The sequence below is a fragment of the Chiloscyllium plagiosum genome, unplaced genomic scaffold (assembly GCF_037043375.1).
Source record: "Chiloscyllium plagiosum isolate Xiang-an unplaced genomic scaffold, Cpla_swu_hap1 HiC_scaffold_11, whole genome shotgun sequence".
Taxonomy (NCBI): domain Eukaryota; kingdom Metazoa; phylum Chordata; class Chondrichthyes; order Orectolobiformes; family Hemiscylliidae; genus Chiloscyllium; species Chiloscyllium plagiosum.
In genome coordinates this window covers 47374579-47395716 of record NW_028270149.1, presented here as the reverse complement: position 1 = coordinate 47395716, position 21138 = coordinate 47374579, and the positions used below count along the sequence as shown (strand labels likewise).

The following is a 21138-nucleotide window of genomic DNA, read 5'->3' as shown; positions in this document are numbered from 1 at the left end:
AAACTAGTGTTTGTGTTACTGTGGAACCATTTGCAGCCATTTATGCTGCAAAACTGATTTCTCAAACTATAATTTACATAATGAGGTGCCTGTCAGATGAGCATTTTGATGACCAACTCTAATTCCTTCTTGAATGGAAATGTTCACTTACAGGAGGAATTAAGCACTAAGTGCAGTGACTTTTTTTTCATAAGGGAGTTAGCACTTAAGAAGATTATTTGTTTTTACAAAAGATTAGTTAAAGCAATTCCAATATATTAAATGTATTTTTACATCAAGAATTTTTTCAGTAGTGACAACTTTATTTTCTGTCTGGATGTTGTCTGAGGTGTATGTCTGTACCAACTAAGTGTCTTTGCATGGAGTAGGATGGCAAAACGCGGGTAAGCACTGGCACAATGTTGTACAGGAGCTGTACTGGCCTTGGGCCTTACGAGGAACATTGGTATGAAGTTGGAGATTGGGGTCCACGGACATGGGTAGATGGGCATAGAGTACCATGGGGGTTATCAGGTGCCATGGGAGATAGATGTATTAGCACAGGATGGCACAAAGGTTTTCAGGGTCCATGGTAGATTCATACATGGTCATAGGTATTGAGGTATTAACATCCATGGGGCATAAAAAGATAGGCACAGACTGGCATGGGAGTATCAGATGCCTTGGGAAATATAGCACAGCATATATGCTGATTCTGAATATAAGGGGCGATGGGCATGTCTACAGGGATTATAAAGGGTAAAAGGGTATTAGGTGGCAGGGAGAAGGTCGGCGGAACATCAAGGGCCGAAGGGCCTGTACTGCGCTGTAATGTTCTATGAATAATAACTGGATATTTTGTGTTTTAATCTTCATTTTGAACAAAGTGCCAAAGTTCCTGTGCAGCCTTTCTAACTAAATCGCCCCAGGAAGCTTCAACCCCTCTGCTTTTCCTGGGTCGCCTCGCCTGACTTCTGATCCAATCCAAAAATGGAAAGTGCAATTGGCCATTTTTAAGGCTTACGGAGCTGGGATTTCCCCTACTGCAGTGCACTTATCTGGAATGAAACCCAGGGTCTCCGTCCTTTTCTTCCAGTGGCTTTAGATTCTTGCATTAGGCTTGCTGTCACAAATTTCTAAGTTATTGTTTTTGATTCTCTCGACCTTTTATTCAAGTCTGTACAATAGATTTTGGGTGTATCGATTACATGCATTAGAAAAATTCACTCTGAAGTATTAGTTCTAGAACAAAGTTGTTCAATTGTCCTATATAATCTAGTATTTGAATATGCTGATTGCTGAACATATAAATTTTGAATCAGAAATTATTTTATTTGTACAGATGTCTGAATTTTAAGGTGGTACATTTCATATATACCTAAAATATTTACTGGGAGTCATGTGATATTATATTCAATATAGGCAAAAATGTACAATTGATTAGCCACAAGATATTCGGTCAGGCCCAGATGAAATTGGCATACCAATTTAAAGTACTTCTACTTTCTATCTATTTGTAGCCGAATTCCTACTTGCCACACTTTAGAACAAAACCTAAGAAAATTCTGAGGAAGGGGGTCCTTGTTCTGAGGAACGGTAATCAGACCCAAAACGTTAACTCTTCACAGATGCTGCCAGACCGGCTGCATTTTTACAGCAACTTCTGTTTTTGATTCCACGAATAGTCAGTTAGCCCACTCCCAGATGTTTCTCTTTATCCACTGGGAGGTCTCCATAAAAAATGTAGAGTTAGCACAATCCCTCAATCCATCCGAAATTTGCTCAATTTCCTTTTCTCAAGCCAATTACTATTCTTGTCAGCATAGAGTCATAGAGATGTACAGCATGGAAACAGACCCTTCGGTCCAACCCGTCCATGCCGACCAGATATCCCAACCAAATCTAGTCCCACCTGCCAGCACCCGACCCATATCCCTCCAAACCCTTCCCATTCATCTACCCATCCAAATGCCTCTTAAATGTTGCAATTATACCACCCTCCATCACTTCCTCTGGCAGCTCATTCCATACACGTACCACTCTGTGTGGAAAGGTTTGCCCCTTAGGTCTCCTTTATACCTTTCCCCTCTCACCCTAAACCTATGCTAGTTCTGGATTCCCTGACCCCAGGGAAAAGACTTTGCCTATTTACCCTATCCATGCCCCTCATAATTTTGCAAATCTCTCTAAGGTCACCCATCAGCCTCCGACGCTCCAGGGAAAACAGCCCCAGCCTGTTAAGCCTCTCCCTATAGCTCAAATCCCCCAACCCTGGCAACATCCTTGTAAATCTTTTCTGAACCCTTTCAAGTTTCACAACATCTTTCCGATAGGAAGGAGATCAGAATTGCACACAATATTCCAACAGTGGCCTAACCAATGTCCTGTATAGCCGCAACATGACCTTCCTCCTGTACTCAATACTCTGACCAATAAAGGAAAGCATACCAAACGCCGCCTTCACTATCCTATCTACCTGCGACTCCACTTTTAAGGAGCTATGAACCTGTACTCCAAAGTCTCTTTGTTCAGCAACATCCCTAGGACCTTACCATTAAGAGTATAAGTCCTGCTAAGATTTGCTTTCCCAAAATGCAGCACCTCGCACCCATCTGAATTAAACTCCATCTGCCACTTCTCAGTCCATTGGCCCATCTGGTCAAGATCCTGTTGTAATCTGAGGTAACCTTCTTCGCTGTCCACTACACCTCCAATTTTGGTGTCATCTGCAAACTTACTAACTCTACCTTCTATGTTTGCATTCAAATCATTTGTATAAATGGTGCAAAGCAGTGGACCCACCACCAATCCTTGTGGCACTCCACTGGTCACAGGCCTCCAGTCCAAAAAAACAACTCTCCGCCACCACTCTCTGTCTTCTACCTTTGAGCCAGTTCTGCATCCAAATGGCTAGTTCTCCCTGTATTCCATGAGATCTAACCTTGCTAACCAGTCTCCCGTGGAGAACCTTGTCAAACGCCTTACTGAAGTTTATATCGATCACATCTACCACTCTGCTCTCATCAATTCTCTTTGCTACTTCCTCAAAAAACTCAATCAAGTTTGTGAGACATGATTTCCCATTTTTGTAAGGTTTGTAGCTCAGGTTGGGGTTTAGGGTGTAGGTTTGCTCGCTGAGCTGTAGATTTGATATCCAGACGTTTCATTACCTGACTAGGTAACATCATCAAAGGCGACCTCCAAGTGAAGCGAAGCTGTTGTCTCCTGCTTTCTATTTATGTGTTTGCCCTGGATGGGGTTCCTGGGGTTTGTGGTCATGTCATTTCCTGTTCATTTTCTGAGGGGTTGATAGATGGTATCTAGATCTATGTGTTTGTTTATGGCGTTGTGGTTGGAATGCCAGGCCTCTAGGAATTCTCTGGCATGTCTTTGTTTAGCCTGTCCCAGGATAGATGTGTTGTCCCAGTCGAAATGGTGGTTTTTTTCCTCCGTGTGTAGGTCTACGAGGGAGAGAGGGTCGTGTCTTTTTGTGGCTAGCTGGTGTTCGTGTATCCTGGTGGCTAACATTCTTCCTGTTTGTCTTACGTAGTGTTTCTGGCAGTCCTTGCATGGAATTCCATTTCGACTGGGACAACACATCTATCCTGGGACAGGCTAAGTAAAGACATGCCAGAGAATTCCCCGAGGCCTGGCATTCCAACCACAATGCCATAAACAAACACATAGATCTAGATACCATCTATCAACCCCTCAGAAAATGAACAGGAAATGACATCACCACAAACCCCAGGAACTCCATCCAGGACAAACATATAAATAGAAAGCAGGAGACAACAGCTTCGCTTCACTTGGAGATCGCCACTGATGATGTTACCTAGTCAGGTAATGAAACGTCTGGATATCAAACCTACAGCTCAGCGAGCAAACCTACACCCCATGATTTCCCATGCACAAAGCCATGTTGACTATCCCTAATCAGTCCTTGCCTTTCCAAATACATGTACATCCTTTCCCTCCGGATTCCCTCCAACAACTTGCCCACCACCAATTTGTTAGGGACTATTGCGTATGATATTTTACAGGCATCTCATGTTCTTGGAGTTAAGCTTGTCTTGATAAAACAGAATCTTGCTACCCTCTCATTCCCCACTCTCCTATTCACTCAATTTAGACTTTTTTCTTGTCTCACTATTTTTCACTTTCTTTGTTTTGTCTTTTTCTTGCTATTAAGGATGTTTTCTTTTGCCTTTGAAGAACATAGTATTAGATCAGTTGGGTGGAGAAATTGCAGAGATGAGAATGGACAAGATGAGAGAGCTACACAAGTTTCTCATTCACCTCTCAGACATACATTTAAAAGGAGTTCTCAAAAAATAGCTGGCTCCTGCTAACATTTTACCATGACTGTTTTGACCCTCTCAAGTAATAGTAATGTAATACCTTTCATTGTTGAGAATTTTTTGTGCCAGATTATGATTCAAAGGCTGTTAGGCAGTCTTCAGTATTCATTCCACACAAGTCCAGATGTTGAGGGTGAACCTGTTTTTCAGATGTGTTCAGTATTGCAAAGCACCATTCAGTTATCATTTTATAGTCACTGAACAGTTTTCAGTATGTAGAAACAAGAATAGACCATTCATAGTCCCTTGAAACCATACTGTCATTCTATTAGTTGATAGTAATCTGTTTTTTCTGACCTCATTTACCAGCTATTCCCAATATATGCATTTCACTTATCCAAATCATTACCAATTCATGTCTTAAATTATATTTGAGGAGAAAGTGAGGACTGCAGATGCTGGAGATCAGAGCTGAAAATGTGTTGCTGGAAAAGCGCAGCAGGTCAGGCAGCATCCAGGGAACATCCTGTTCCCTGGATGCTGCCTGACCTGCTGCGCTTTTCCAGCAACACATTTTCAGCTTAAATTATATTTGACTCAGCATTACACAGCCTTTTGCAGAGGGAATTCCAGATTTCCTCTACTCTTTATCTGAAAAAATATAGTTCCCAATTTTATTAGATAGTGGGTCAAACTCTAATATCCCCCTTTTTCTGGACTTTCCCACAGAGGAACAGATTTTTCTACACTGTCAGATTCCTTTGTTATTTTAAACAATTTGTTCCTTCACCTTCTAAATTCAGAGGAATACAAACCAAGGTTGTGCCGACTGTCAACTTGGCATTTTACTGGTGATTCTGATTTTACTTCAGGACACCCCTGCAGGAGTTCATCCACGTAGTGTCCTAGGCCAAACCATCATCACCTATTTCAGTGATCTTCCCTTTATCAAACGATCAGAAGTGAAGAGGTTCACAGATAATTGCTTCAGTGTCATTTGTGATTCCTCAGTTGCTGAAGCAGTCTGTCACAAATATAGTATATCAATAGATAGTCTTGAACTAACAAGTGGCAAGCAGCATTCACATCACAAAATGTGAGGCAATGGCCATTTCCAACAAGTCACTCTTGATACTCAATGGCATTATAATGCTGAATCCCCAACTATCATTCTCAGACTTATCAATGACCAGAAACTGAACTAGGCTAGCCATATAAATGTTTTTGGAATATTGGGTTTGAAGCTGGGAATTCTGCAAGTAATTTGCCTCTTAACACCCCAAAGCATGTCCACCCCCTACTCTGCACAAGTTTGGAATGGAATACTCTCCATTTGTTTGAATGAATACAAAACTATAGCAAATCAATTATCACCCAAAATGGACTGTAACACCTGAGAAACGTAGCTCACTATCACTTTATCAAGGGCAGCCATTGCTGGACAATACATGCTTGCCCAGTCAGCAAATCCCATATCTTGTGAATTAGCCTCCTCCTGCAGAAACAATTTTTTTTTAAAAATTCCCTTCAAGACCAACATACGTTTCATGAAACCAGGATTAAAAAAAATTACAATATTCCAGATGAGATCTGACAAATCTTTATACAGCTAAAGGATCACTTCCTCACTTTTATATTGCCATTAATTTAAGACAAAAGACCAACATTCCATTCACCTTTTTACTGGCAAAGAAACCCAGGTCAATTTTTCTTCTCTGATAGTCCAGGCTTGACCAGTCCAAAAGTAGTCCTGTGAGAGTGACTTCAGCTGTGGATAAATTGTTGGGGGTGATTTTAAAAGATAGGATTTATGGACATTTTAGATTGGCAATAATTGATTAGGAATAGTAAGCATGGTTTTGTGTAAGGAAAATTGTGCCTTTCGAATTTGAGTTTTTTGAGGAAGTTGATTGAGGGCAGAGCAACAGACGTTGTTTACTTGGACTTTAGTAAAACCTTTGACAAGGTTCCATGTGGTTGACTAATTGGTAAAGTTAGATCACATGAGATTCAGGATGAACTTGCCAATTGGATACATAATTGGCTCAACAGCAGTTGACAAAGTGGTGGGGGAAAAGTTGTTTTTCAGACTGGAGGCCTGTTACCAACGGTGTTCCACGTGAATTAGTTGTGGGCCCTCTTTTGTTTGTCACTTATGGAAATGATTGAATGAGAATATAAAGGAATTGTTAGTAGGTTTGCAGTCAACCAAAATTGGTAGCATAATAGACAGTGAAGAAGATTTTCAAGGTTACAAAGGGATCTTGATGGAATGGGTCAATGGGTTGTAAAATGGCAGATGGAGTTCAATCTGAATAAATGTGAGGTATTGTACTTTCATACAACAAACAAGGGTCGGGCTTAGACAGTTAATGGTAGGGCCTTGGATAGTGTTGTAGAACAGAGGGATCTAGGAGTGCAGGTACAGAATTATTTGAAATTTGCATCCCAAATAGAGTGGTTAATAAGACGTTTAGCACACTTCCCTTCATCGTTCAGTCCTTTGAGTGTAGGAGTGGGACGTCATGTTGAGGTTTTTACAGGACATTGGTGAGGCCTCTTATGGAGTACAGTGTCCAGTTATAGAAAGATATTATTAAGCTGGAGAGTTCAGCAGCAGAGACTTACCAGCATGTTCCGAGTATGAAAGTTTTGAGTTGTAAAGAAAGGTTGGGTAGGCCGGGACCTTTTTCACCTGAACATAGGAGGTTGAGAGGTGACCTTATAGAAGTTATTGAAATTGTGACAGGTATAGATAGGGTTAATGGTGAGTATCCTTTCCCTAGGACGGGTGAATTCAAGACTAGACTGAGAGTGATTTTAAAGATATGAAGGGCACATGTGCTACACTGAAGCTGGTTCTCATGTGGAATAAAGTTCCTGAGGAAGTGCTGGATGTGACACAGTTACAAGACATTCAGATAAGTATATGAAAGGTTTAGAGGGATATGGGCCAAGAGCAGGCAGGTGGGACTACTTTAGTTTGGGATTATGTTCGGCAAGGACTAGTTGTCCAAAAGGGGCTGTTTTCATGCTGTATGCCTTTATATTATTCCAAACGTTACCCAGCAGAGGTCAGCTAAACCTGTCCAAACCAGGTTTAAAACTGGGAACAACCCTACAATTTTTTAAGTGAAGGTCAGTAAAAAAAACCAAAGGTCAATTAATTACATCTACCAAGGCTAACTACATGACATGTTCCTCCAGTCCATATTAACCTACCATATATGCCAAGGTTTGTCTTTGATGTTATTAAGCCCCAATATCTGGGACACCACAACTGATGGCAAAGCGTCGCTCAGGTCCATTTTATTTGCGAAAAAGAGAATAGGGATTTGTCTCTGCATAATATCTGCAAACGTAAATGTGACATTCTTTTAGTGTCTGTGCAAAAGGAGTTTAAGTCTGAACCCAAAATCACAGTATCCAGTTTCTCATACCATATTAGCACATATTTCTTTTAAAATGTTCCGCTGTTTTCACCTGACAACATTCACATGTAAAAGTGTGGTAGTATGAGAGCATAGTAAGCCATTAGTCATTTGCTCGAGTAGGTATTCATCATGTTCAAATCTAGACAGTAAGAAATTTCAAGCTGTTAAACAATTTGAGTGATGATGTCCTCAATTGTTGATTTTCCAATTGATGTCAACAATTGCACTTCTTGGAGAAAATAAAGGCAGGAGTGACACATCTCAGACCATTTAGCCCCAAAGTGAAGTGGAGCTAGAGGGCCCAACAGAACAGTTATGTTAAAGGAAAACAGTAGATCTTCTATAATGGGTTGTAGCATAGCATTATGACTCCTTGACTAAAATCAAGCACCCTTCTATCAGTCAGAGTACGCAAAACACATCTCAAGATTTTGCCAGAGCGGAAAGAATAGTACATTCAAAAGGATATTAAAAGGTGCAAACATAATCTGACATGGAAATCTGTACTTTTTATCCAAACTCAAATCTCTCCAAGTGAGTCCATTGCTGAAACCAGATTGCAGATGTTGAGCCCTACATTACCTGGATGAATGAGAAGGGCATCTAATTCTTGTCGAGCCACAATAATTCTTAATTTGTCTGCAGAATCAATGACAAAAATAATGGCATCGGCACCCCTGCAATGAATGAAATGTTAAAAAAAATTTAGGGAAAAGAATTATACAAATTTTCAGAAAAATCGAACCTTCATTTCAGTCAGATACCTGCATGTCCCTTATATCAATGGCAATATATTGGCATAGATTGAGAATTGGTTGACAGACAGGAAACAGTAGGAATAAATGGCTCATTTTCTGAGGCACTAACTATTTGGGTACCTCAACGATCAGTACTTGGGCCCCAGCTATTCTCAACATATTTCAGTCCTGAATGAGGGAACCAAATGTAACATTTCCAAGTTTACTAAGAACACAAAACTAGGTGGGACTATGAGTTGTTCAAAGGATGCAAGAGGGCTTCAAGGTGATTGAGACAAGTTGTGTGGGCAAACACATGACAGAGGCAGTACAATGTGACGAAATGTGAAGTTACACACCAATGTGAAAAACAGGAAAGTAAGAGTAATATTTAGAGAATGATACAATGGACAGTGTGTGTGTACAATGGGATCTAGTGTTTTTGTACATCAGCCAATGAAAGCAGAGAGAAGGTGTAGCAAGCAATTAGAAAGGTAAATGGTATATTGACCTTCGTGGCAAAAGAAGTTGAGTTCAAAAGTGGGGATGTCTTATTGCAATTGGATAGGGCTTTGAGACCAACCCTAGGCACTATATGTAGTTTCGGCATCCCTACATCGCAAAGAATATACTTGACATTGATGGAATGCAGCAGAGTTTCACATGGCTGATACTGGGGGTAGCAGGACAGTCTTATGAGAAGAGATTAGTTCAATTGGGCCTTTATTCACTCGAGTTTAGAATTCTAACAGGGTTGGTCATACATCCTCTCTGCATCTTGTTTTCCTTGGTTGGGGAGTCTATAATCAGGGGACACAGTCTCAGGATACTGGGAGACCATTCAGGACTGAAATGAGAAAAAAGTGTCTTCACTCAAGGGTAGTGAAATTGTGGAATTCTCAACCACAGAAGACTGTGAAGGCCAAGACATTGAATATAGTCAATAAAGAGTTACATTTTTAAATATTAAAAAAGGCATCAAGGGGTATGGGAAGAAAACAAGAAAATTGAATTTTAGAATTTAATCATAGGATGTGGACGTTGTTGGCTGGCCAGCATTTATTACCCATCCCTAGCTGCCCTTGAAGGTGATGGTGAGCTGCTGCCTTGAGTCATTGTAGCCCACATACTGAAGGTTGACCCACAATGCCCTTAGGGAGGGAATTCCAGGATGTTGACCCAACAACAGTAAAGGAACTGCAATTAAGATATAGGATCAACCATCATTATATTGAATGGCAGACAGGTGGCCTGCATGGCCTTCTTGTACTCTGTTTTTTTGTTTTTATATTTTTCTATATCAGTAGCTTTGTAAATCAAACAAAATTTGTGGAGCTGCCTACTAAAGGGGTTTTCATTCTTCAAATCTCAACTATTCCAGTGAAGCCGATTGTAAGCTTGAGGAACGATATCTCAATTCCCCATGGTCCCTTACAGCCCCTATGCCAGCACATAACCCTTTGCCTATGCCATCTTGGCACTTTATAGTCTCATGTTTATTTAGGGCTAACTCATGTGCCCCATCAGTCGCGTTTTGCTTTTGACCCCATCATGTCAATTCACCAATTACGTACCCTGTGCAGAGTTGAGATGATTTAAGCTGTACAAAATAATGTTTTGAGTGACTATTTCAGGCTTCACTATACTGAAATAATTCTCATTCATAAAAACTAATTTGTTATACCAACAATTGTTCAACTACTTAAAGTATCACACCAACAGATATTTCATTCAAATGTACAGTCCCTCATAATAACAAGTATCAAAGTCATAGTTGAAAGTGTGGTGCTGGAAAAGCACAGCAGGTCAGACAGCATCCAAGGAGCAGGAGAACTGATGTTTCGGGCATAAGCCCTTTATCAGGAAGTCATAGTTCCACTTCAAAGCATATGTTAACATTTGTTACTGTTAATTAAGTTAAAATAGTAGGCTTCCATTGCTATAATGGATCACAAAATAAGAACACATTGTGAAACCAATAAATATTAGCATTGATGAAGAATTAGTTAGCAACAGGAAACACAGAATGGGGTAAATGGATAACTCTGGCAAACTGTAACTAGTGGAGTGCCAGAGAGATCAGCGCTTCATGTTCAACTATTTACAATAATTTAGAGATGGGATGACATGTATGTTAGCTAAATTTGTTGATGACACCAAAATAGGTAAGCAGGGCATTGTCAAGAGCAGGAAGAGAGACTGATATTGACAGATAAATAGGTTGCACTAATTTGGCAGATTGAGGTGGTTAAATATGAACCTGTCCATTTTAGCAGGCAGAATTGTAAAACAGTATTCCATTTAATTAGAAAACGATTGCAGGACTCAGTGGTACAGAGACATCTAGTACATGAATCACAAGAAGTTGGGAGAAGGGTACAGCAAGTGATTTGGAAGGCAAATGGAATGTTATCATTTATTGAAAGGGGAATGGAATTTTTAATAAGTGAAATACTGCAGTAACTTTACTGAAGCTGTATATGGTGTTGCTGAAGTTGCATCTGGAGTTGTGTACAGTTTTGGTGTCCTTTTTTAAAAAAAAGAATGTAATTGCACTAGAAGCAGTTCAAAAAACGTTCACTCATCAGATTGGGAAGAAGGGGCTATTTTGTGAAGAAAGATTGAACGGGTTCACTATATCCACTGGAGTTCAGCAAAATGAGAGATCATATTATCAAAACATATAACATCTTGAAAGGGACTGGAAAGGGTGGATAACAGTAGGAATTTTCTACTTGCAATGGAGACTATAACTAGGGGACATGATTTAAGAATTTGAGAGCTCTCATTTAATAGAGATGGTGAGAATTTTTTTTCTGTGGGTCATTACATCCTACAATTCTCTTCTGGAGGCTGGGTTGAAAAATTTATTCAAGGCTGAGTTGGATAGATTCTTGATTTTGGGCGAAGGTACGAAGAATACTTGCCACATTTGTTGATGACAAAGGTAGGAAACTAAGTTGTGAAGAACATAGGCTACGAAAAGATTGAAAGGTGAAGTGAGTGGCAAAGATCTGGCAAATTAAATATAATGTGGAATAATGTGAAATTGCCTATTTTGGCAGAAAGAATTAAAAATAAGCATATTTATCTAAATGGTCAGTGATTGCATTAACTCTTGAGATACTGAGAGGTCTGGGTGTCCTAGTGAATGAATCACAAAAGGCTAGTATGCAGGTACAGCAAGTGTGCTATCTTTATTGTGAATGAAATTGTCACACTAATTTCCATACTTCTGTTTTCAATGTGGCATACTTTGGGATGACCTCAAACAGAAATGAAAATTACTTTACCTCAACAGAAGCATTTGATTCTATAATGCATATAAATATTGTACATTCTTATTGAATGCCTAAGTCATTACTAGCTTAGAGAGCACCATATAAGTCTTTCCACCATCAAATATGATATTTCAAGATAAATACACCCTTCAAGATAAATACCTTCTAAATGAAATAAACCCAGGCTTGTTTGAGTTGCATTTACATCACCATTGCGTTTAACAGTTTCTCAACTAAATGGCCCCATTTATCCAGTTAAAACTTTTATTCCTAACAGTTTCTAAAATAGATAAACTATGAACTAGATATTTACAATAATAATTAGAAACTAAATAACACAACCGCATGTTTGAGTGAAGAATCTCAGTTTTAACCAGATTTTTTAATTGTTTCGTCAATGACGTGAACTTTCTTTTCAACAGATTTCTGCAGGAAGATGTCCTATGTCCATTTTTCATACAACGCTAGAATGCTAGCATTAATAAGCCATTCAATGATTGGGTTATGAGGTAAATTCAAATTCTATTCTAGGTTTGTTCCAACATGAATTTGTAGATGGTGATAAGCAATATAAATCTTAGCTGATTATACTTTTTCCCCTCTGCCAACCATCATTCTTTTACGTTCGGAGAAATGACCCAATTTGTAGTGATAGTAACAAGGTTAGCCAGATGGACTTCACAGAATATGTTCCCTGGTTGGGGCTGTTAATCCAGTCCAATCAGGGAGTCCTGGCTGACAGATAAAAACAGGATTCTAAACCACAGTATCTGAATGCTCCAAGTGGTTTGAATGTTCTGATGGTGAGATTCGGCAGATTCACCCAGGAACAGTGACAGCAGCACAGACTGAAAGGTTTCAATGTGGAAGTAAGTGTTAACCGCAGTTAGGCAGTAGTGTGGGAGAAAAAAGAAAAAAAGAGAAACAGGAGGGTCGGGGATTCTATTCACTCTGGAAATAAAAAGAAAAAAATACATAAACCGGAGTGTCAGAGATTCTACTCACTCTGAGAGCTGGCTCTTGAGGGAGTTGGACCAGTGTGTGTGAAGGACTCTCCTCTTGATTGTTTCAGGAAAAGGGGGACTGATTCTGGAGAAAAAAAACAGGATTCTATTCACTGGAGGAGCCATCTGATGTACCTGTGTCAGTGTCATGTACTATACTTGCTTAGGTAAAGGATGACTTTGTGAGGAGATACTGGCCTTCATGGAGTTATTTCAGTAAGATTACCTTATTAAATGAAGAATGTAAAAACATTGAAAGCAGTTCAGAGAAAGTTACCAGACTATTACCCGGTATAGGCTTTTGACAAAATTTTGGACAGGCAAGGCTTGTATACTCTGGAGTTTATGTTAAGAGACAATTTGATTAAGCATGTAGGTTTTGAGGTGTCTTCATAGGATAGATGTGGAAGTGGTCTGATGGAAGAATATAAAGCTAGGGATCATTGCTTAAAAATAAGGGGTTGTCCATTTAAAAATAATGTTTTTTTTCCCAAAAGGTTGACAGTCGTTGGAACTTTCTTCCTGAAAAGGCAGTGGAAGCAGAACTTCAGAATATTTTTAAGAGGTGGATAGATTGTTTGTTTGAAAAGCAAAATTCTGCAGATGCTGGAAATCTGAAATAAAAACAGAAAATGCTGGAGAAACCCAAAAGGTCTGGCAGCATCTGTGGATAGAGAAACAGTTAATGATTTAGGTTCAAAGATTCTTCTCTGGGAGACAATTGCAGTGTTTTAGATGTATTTAGACAGATATGTGAGCAACCAGGGAATACAGGGATATGTATAGGCAAATGAGGTTAGTTTAGAATGGCACCATAATCAGCACATACGTTGTGGGTCCTGAAGGCCCTGTTCCTGTGCTGTACTATTCTATGTTCTTTTTTAAGATTTCTTACTTAACAAAGGGATGAAAAATTAGCAGGGATAGTGGTCATATTAATATTATTTTCATCTGGATGGACATCCAAAGTCCTTGTATAGCAGCAACAACTGTAACTACAATGCTGCACATTGGGACATCAGCCACTGTGCGTGAAACCTTGGAGTAGCTAAGCAATCATACAGCTGATAGGGAATGATAATCAGTAGTAGATTGGAATATGGATTTGGGTTACAATGAGATCAACCATGATCTTATTAAATGGCAGAGCTGGCTCAAATGGCTGATTGGCCTATTCCTCTTCCTTGATCATGTGTTTGATAAATAAGGTAGTGAATGGCTGAGTAGTGCAGACAGAAAAGTGCAGCTGCAACCACAATCTGATCAACCATGATTTTTATTGAATGGTGGAGCAGGTACAAAGGACAAAGGCCTACTACTATTATTATGTTCTTATGATCATGAAATCATATGTGCAGGATCAATCCTATATCAGCAGATAGATTGAAATCAGAAGCAAGATTTATTTTTTAACTGTAAAACCTTTTTTTTTCAAAGATTTAAATGCAGAAATGATCTTCTTTGGTATTTGATTTTGATAGATCCTTGTGACATGATCTGGCCCTAATTCTCAGACTATGATCCCTCATTCTAGAATCCCCTACAGGTGAAAATAGCTGATCTTTAACTACCCCACCTTTTCCTGTTAATATCTTGAAGACTTCAATCAGATCACCCCTTAAGTTCAAGAGAAAATTAGGCCTAATTTATATAATCTCTCCTCATAGCTCCTAAAGTCCAGGTATCATTCTTGTAAACCAGCCTTGTACTTCTTGCAAGGCTAACATGCCCTTCTGAAGGTGTGATACCAAGACTTGCTCACTATACCAAGTGGAGTCAAACCAGGGTTTTGTGTATCTACACCATAACATCCACATTCTTGTACTCCAGTCCTCACGATATAAAGGCCAGCATTCTATCAACTTTCTTCAGCTACAAAGAGATCTTGATCAATTGAGTCAATGAGCTCAAGAGTGGTAGATGGAGTTTAATTTGAATATAAACAAGGTATTGCACTTAGTAAAACAGACAAGTCAGGACTTATTTAAAAGTAGAGCCTTGGATAGTGTTGAACCAAAGGGTCTGTTTCCGTGCTGTACATCTCTATGACTATGACACCTAGGGTTTCAGATACGTAATTCTTTGAAGTGTGTGTCACATACAGATATTGTGATTAAGAAGGCATTTAGCGTGCTTGCCTTTATTGCTCAGACTATTGAGTAGAAGAGTTGGGACATCTTGTTGAGGTTTTACAAGATATTAGTGAGACCACTTCTGAAGTACTCTACCCAGTTCTGGTCGCCGTGTTATGGAAGATTATTATTAAGCTAGAAAGAGTTCAGAAGAGATTCACCAGAATGTTACCAGGAATGGAGGGTTTTGAGTTATAGGGAGAGGTTGGATAGGCTGGGAGTTTCTTTTTCCACTGAAGTGTAGGAAGTTAGAGGTTTATAAAATCATAAAGTGAATGGATAGAGTAAACGGCAAGTGCCTTTTCTCTATGGTGAGGGATTTTATTTTAAGTTGAGAGGAGAAAAATTAATTTTTTTTTACACAGTGGTTCATGTTTGGAATGAACTTCCTAAGGAAGTGAGTACACTTAATGTTTAAAAAACATTTTAGGTAAGTGTATGAATAGGAAATATTTAGACAGATGTGGGCCAAGTACTGTTAGGTGAGCCTAGTTTAGTTTGGGATTTTGTCAGTTTGGACTGGTTGGACCGAAAGGTCTGTTTTCATCTGTAATACTCTGACTCTAACTTTTTTGTGACATTTCAAAGCATATGCATCTAAACCCCCAAATCTCTTTGGATGGTCACTGTATTTAACTTAGTATCACCTAAAAAGTACTCTAATCTATCCTTTTTTCAGTAAAAATGTATAACTTCATACTTGTGTACGTTGAACTCCATCTGCCACAATTTTGCCGTTCACTTTGCCTATCAATATCCCTTTTGTAATTTTATGCTATCAACTACAGTGCCTACAAAGCTGCCTAACATTGTCATCAACAAATTTTGACATATGATTTTCAATACCATTATCCAAGTTGTTCATAAATAATGTGAGTAATTGAGGCCTTAACCAGATCCTTTTGGACACCACTGGTCATGTTCTGCCAATTTGAGTACCGACTCATTACCCCTACTTTCTGTTGCCTGCCACACAACCAGTTTCCCAGCCATGTCAATAATTTGCCCTTATTTCCTTGGGCTTCTACCTTTCTTAATAGTTTCTTATATGGGATTTATCAAATGCCTTCTGGAAGTTGATAAATTCCATAGACATTCCCTGTCCACTACCTTAGTCAAATCTTCAAAAAAACATCAATGAGGTTTGTCAAGCATGACCTACCTGCTATGAATTCATGCTGGTTCTCCCTGATTAACTGAAAATTTTCAAGGTGTTCAGTTACATCATCATTGATTGCACAGACTGCAACATTTTCCCCAACACATGTTAGAATTTTATAAAATAGAGAGGAGCAAAAGTAGACAGTAGTCCCTCAGAAACAGAATACTCCAACTACTTGTATTCTTATTCTACCCAACTCAAGCAAGTAACTAGATACACTGAGCTCGAGAATGTATCCACAGTAATCCTAATTTGTAACCCTTTCTCATTCTCTCTATCATTTTGTTTATTCTTCCACAGAGCATTCAAACCAAAATCTTCCCTATTTCTCCCACACGAAGCAGAACTCCCAGCATATCCCCCTCTTTATTTTTGTTTTTTTTTGTTTGCCATGATTGCAATCTATTTCTCCAATCAGTATCCTTTTCTTGTTGCAACTCATTACTTCATACTCAGGAATATCAACAAGATATCTACAAGTCAGAGCAAATACATTGAATGAAAGATTCTGTGCAAACATACAATTTAACTTATGTTTTACATGGCTTTTTATTTTCTGTCATCTCACTTACTCATAGTATTTTTCCCACAGGTTTCGGTATCTTCCCTGGCCAGACATATCAAACACAGTGAAGGACAACCTGAAATTGTACAAAGTAATACAAATAAACACAGGAGAGAATGCATGCTTACTGTAGGTTAGTGAATGCTTGTTTTTCTGTTCTCCATCTAGCTATGTGTCAGTAAGACCAGACAGCAAATGCTAGTAGTGGTAAACCAGAAGTTTGTGTTGCCTTTGGTTTAGTATATTGTTCTTTTATCTTTAGTATATTGTTCTTTTTATCTTTTGGGCTTGTGCTTGAATTCTCTGGCTGCCCAGATCTATTCCAACTAAAATAGATTTGGGTAGTCTTGATGCAATTGTACAAGTCTTTGGCAAAATCATCAAAACTCAACACTTTAAAAGGTCACGAATGGGAATATTTCATTCTCAAAGCTGCATGGACAATGAAAAGAAAAGGAGTCAGGAATGTGGGAAAGGAAAGACAATAATTTACATATATATTTACTATACCTAGATGTAGTGAATTTCTCCACACTGAATCCAATTGTTGGAAATAGGTCCTTGGCTTGTGCCTGAAGAATCAAGGGGAAAATTGTGACCAATTCAAAACAGTGTACAGTATTGAGATTTGATTTAGCTATCCATTCTTTCTCATGCCAGGTATCACAAAGCCATTTAATGGACACCAAACTTACTTTGTTATATTAATAATTTCCTGAAATGTAAACCAGATTGATTTCTCAGTCAGTACAAATCCTCTCTGCCTAAAGTATGGATGTGTTTTTTGGAAAGGAGAAGGAAAATTAGGTTTGGTTTTCATTTCTGATCATTTTCTCTAGATTCCACTGTATTCACCTTTTCTGAAAACCTGCAGTTTGAGATCCCGTCCTTTTGCCTTTCCAAAGGAAACTAGAATAGAGCTTATCTACTCCACCCATTCACTTTTCTATTTTTCTCCCTCTTTTCCTCCCTGCTGTCACTCTGATGTCCTTGGACACCTGGCCCCAGCCTCCGACTCCCAGCCTCCAAACCACGGTTTGCAATCAGCAGCCCAAAGCGGAGACACCAGTGCCATGTAATCCTGAGTGGGGTTATCAGCAGCCCTGCGTGGAGCATGGCGGCGGCAGCAGCCCGGTGTGGAGTGTGGCAGCAGCCAGTGACCAGACCACGCAGAGGCCAACCTGTGCTAGTCTTCTGCGGGGTGGAGAAAGAATGCCTCATCTTCTGTCTTGGGACACTCCAACCACATACTATCAATGTTGATTTCATCAGTTTCCTCATCTCCCCTCCCCTACTTCATTCTAGATCCAACCCTCCAACTTGGCACTGTCCACCTATATCCATTTTTCTTCCCATCTATCTGCTCCACCCTCCCCTCCGACCTATCACCCCATCACTCCCTACCTGCATCTACCTATCACTTTCCTAGCTACCTTCCACCCCCCTTCCTATTTATCTCTCAGCCCCCTTTCTCCCAACATTTCGATACCCAACACATTCCTGATGAAGGGCTTATGTCCAAACTGTCGAATATCCTGCTCCTCAGGTGCTGCCTGACCTGCTGAGCTTTTCCAGCGCCACACTTTTTCACTCTGATCTCCAGCATCTGCAGTCACTATCTTTCTTCCAGAGAAACTGCGATGTTTATCTTTTAACTTGCTGCTTGTTTTTTTCTGACCTATGTTTGCTTGTAATGAAACTTTTTTCTTCATTTTTCTATTCTGTAACTCAGGGAAGATTTGTAGCTCAGGTTGAGGTTCTGATTGTAAGTTTGCTCGCAGAGTTGGAAGATTTGTTTTCAGATGTTTCGTCACCTTACTAGGTAACTAAGGTCAGTGAGCCTCCAGTTAAGGGCTGGTGTTAAGTCCCACTTTTGATTTGTGTCTTGGTTTCTTAGGGTGGGTGATATTATTTTCAGTTTTTTTTCTCCGAGGATGGCAGATGGGTCCAAATCGATGTTTATTGATGGAGTTCCGGTTAGAATGCCAGGCCTCTAGGAATTCTCGTGCATGTCTCTGTTTAGCTTGTCCTAAGGTGGATATATTGTCCTCCTTCGCCTGTGTGTAAGGGTACTAGTGATAGTGGGTCTTGTCCTGTTGTGGCTCGTTGATGTTCATGTATCATGGTGGCAGTTTCCTGCCTGTTTGTCCGATGTAGTGTTTGTTACAGTCCTTGCATGGTATTTTGTAAATGACATTTGTTTCGCTGGTTGTTTGTTTTGGGTCCTTTTAGGTTAATTAGTCTTTAAGTGTGTTGGTAGGTTTGTGAGCTACCATGATGCCAAGGGGTCTGAGTCATCTGGAAGCCATTTCAGAGGTGGCTTTGATGGAAGATACTGTGGCTAGAGTTTCTGGGCGTGCTGAGTTTGTCGTTTTAAGAATTGGAGGACTGTTTGTTGGGTTCCCATTACTCTTGAATATGCTGTAGCGGTATTTTTCTTCTGCTGTCCGTAGTTCCTGGATACTGCAGTATATTGTAGCTTGTTGAAATAATGTTGTGATGCTGCTCTGTTTATGTGTGTTGGGATGATTGCTTCTGTAGTTAAGAATTTGGTCTACAGGAAAACAACACATACAGACATTGGTTTGAAGTTCTCCACTAACTGTTTGTTCTACTGTGACATGTAGGAATGGGAGTTTGTCATTGTTCTCCTCCTCTTTTGTGAAATTTAGGCCAATAAGGACGCTGTTGATGGTGTTGTAGGCTTCCTCTAATTTGTTCAGTTTTGTGATGACAAAGGTGTCATCCACGTCGCAGACCCACACATATATCATAAAACAGAACAAATATCACCCACATTTAGAAACCAAAATACATAAATAGAAAGAGGGACATAACACCAGCCCTTCACCAGAGGCTCACTGATAATATTACCTAGTATGGTGACAAAAATCTGAAGACACCGTCCAGCTCAGTGAGCAAACTCTCAACCTGTACCTAGGTACTCTGTAAGTAAGGTAGCTCTGTGTGTTGCTGACATTTTCACACTGTAACTAATCTGTAACTGAAAAAGCTGTATCTCGGTATCTAAGATGGCGCTGTAAATGGCGACTTATAGAGTTTTCATTGTATTCATTTGAGTATGTGACAATAAAGCTGATTTAGTTCAATTCAACATATAGAGTTGGCAAAAATGTGGCAATGAAATATGGAAAAACATGAAATTGGTTGTTTTAGTCGGATGATTTTTTTAAAAATTACGAAATACTACAGTGCAGAGGAATCCAGAGTTATTCAAATATAGTATATAAATACAACAATTAATCAGGACCACAATGCTATATTTTATTCCAAGGGGAATTGATAATGAAAGTAACAATGTTATGCTTCAGTTATAAAGGCATTGGTGAGACAACATCTTGAATGCTATGTGTAGTTTTAGTCTTATTTATAGAAAAATGTACAATTTGCTGGATGCAGTTCAGAGAAGGTTTACTAGATTGATATCTGGAATAAGCAGGCTGTCTTATAAGGAAAGATTGGATAGACTGGGCTTATTTCCACTGGAATTTATAAAAGGTGAGGTTTGACTTCACAAAAGTATATACGAAGGGTCTTAAGGTGGTTGTGAAAATGATGTTTCCTCTTGTGGGTAAGTCCAGGACTAAGGGGCACTGTTGTAAAATTAGGAATCAATCCTTTAGGACAGCAATTGTGTTTTTTTTTCTCTCAGGTTTTACAACTTTGGAACTCTGCCTCAGAAGATGGTGCAGATGGTGCTGTTGAATATTTTTAAAGCAGAGATGGATTTTGTTCGGCAAGGAAGTTAAAGGTAATAAGATGTAGATGGCAATGTGGAATGTGAGAAATCAGCCATGATCTTATTGAATAGCGGAGCTGGCTTGAGGAATCAAATGGCCGATTTCTGCTCCTAATTTGTATATTATCCCTCTTCATTCTCCTCAGCTTGCAGTTTTTGACACACTACCCTCCTTCAGCACTGTTTGATCCAGCTTCAGGTGGCTGCCTTTGAATAGTTTCAGGAGAAAGTGAGGTCTGCAGATGCTGGAGATCAGAGCTGAAAATGTGTTGCTGGAAAAGCGCAGCAGGTCAGGCAGCATCCAGGGAACAGGAGAATCGACGTTTCGGGCATAAATTTCACACTTACTTGTGCTTTTGTTTGAATAGGTATAGCTATCAATATCTTATTTTCTATATGGCGCTGATCATTTCCAGAGAGTCGTAGTGATGTACTTTTGGATGCTCAGCTTCTATGTTAAGGATGGAAATTGCAGTTAGAGTATGTCATACAGTCCCTGAAGCCTGTTCCACCATTTAATAAGATGATATCTATCTATTCTTCAAACGTTTTTTCCTTCATTATCACTACTTTCCCTTAAGAGTCCAAAAATCAATCAATTTAAGCCTTGATCTTAGTCAATGACCGAGCATCTATAGCCTTTTAGGGTAGGAAATTCCAATTATTTACAGGCCTGAGTGGAGGAAAAGTTTCTCAAGTCATTCCAATATGATCAGCCCTTTATTCTGAGACTATGCTAGTTCTAGACTCTCCACCACATAATTTTGTCCTTTTCTGTAACTT

The 21138-nt window shown here is 39.4% G+C and overlaps 1 protein-coding gene and 1 long non-coding RNA gene across 3 annotated transcripts in view; one reads left to right on the top strand and one right to left on the bottom strand.

The window, feature by feature from the left end:
- Nucleotides 1-21138, top strand: part of LOC148148793 (uncharacterized) — a 112844-nt gene that overhangs the window by 29490 nt on the left and 62216 nt on the right. The gene's annotated exons all lie outside the window — the stretch shown is intronic.
- The window catches only part of LOC122557554 (ADP-ribosylation factor-like protein 6), a 28377-nt gene that overhangs the window by 3909 nt on the left and 3330 nt on the right, over nt 1-21138 (bottom strand). Inside the window, exons 2-5 of the mRNA XM_043705301.2 lie at nt 17106-17167; nt 16603-16671; nt 8297-8391; nt 7503-7632 (exon numbers count right to left, since the gene is read on the bottom strand). Of these exons, the coding sequence (XP_043561236.2) occupies nt 7503-7632; nt 8297-8391; nt 16603-16671; nt 17106-17167 (356 nt within the window). The remainder of the gene's footprint in view (nt 1-7502; nt 7633-8296; nt 8392-16602; nt 16672-17105; nt 17168-21138) is intronic.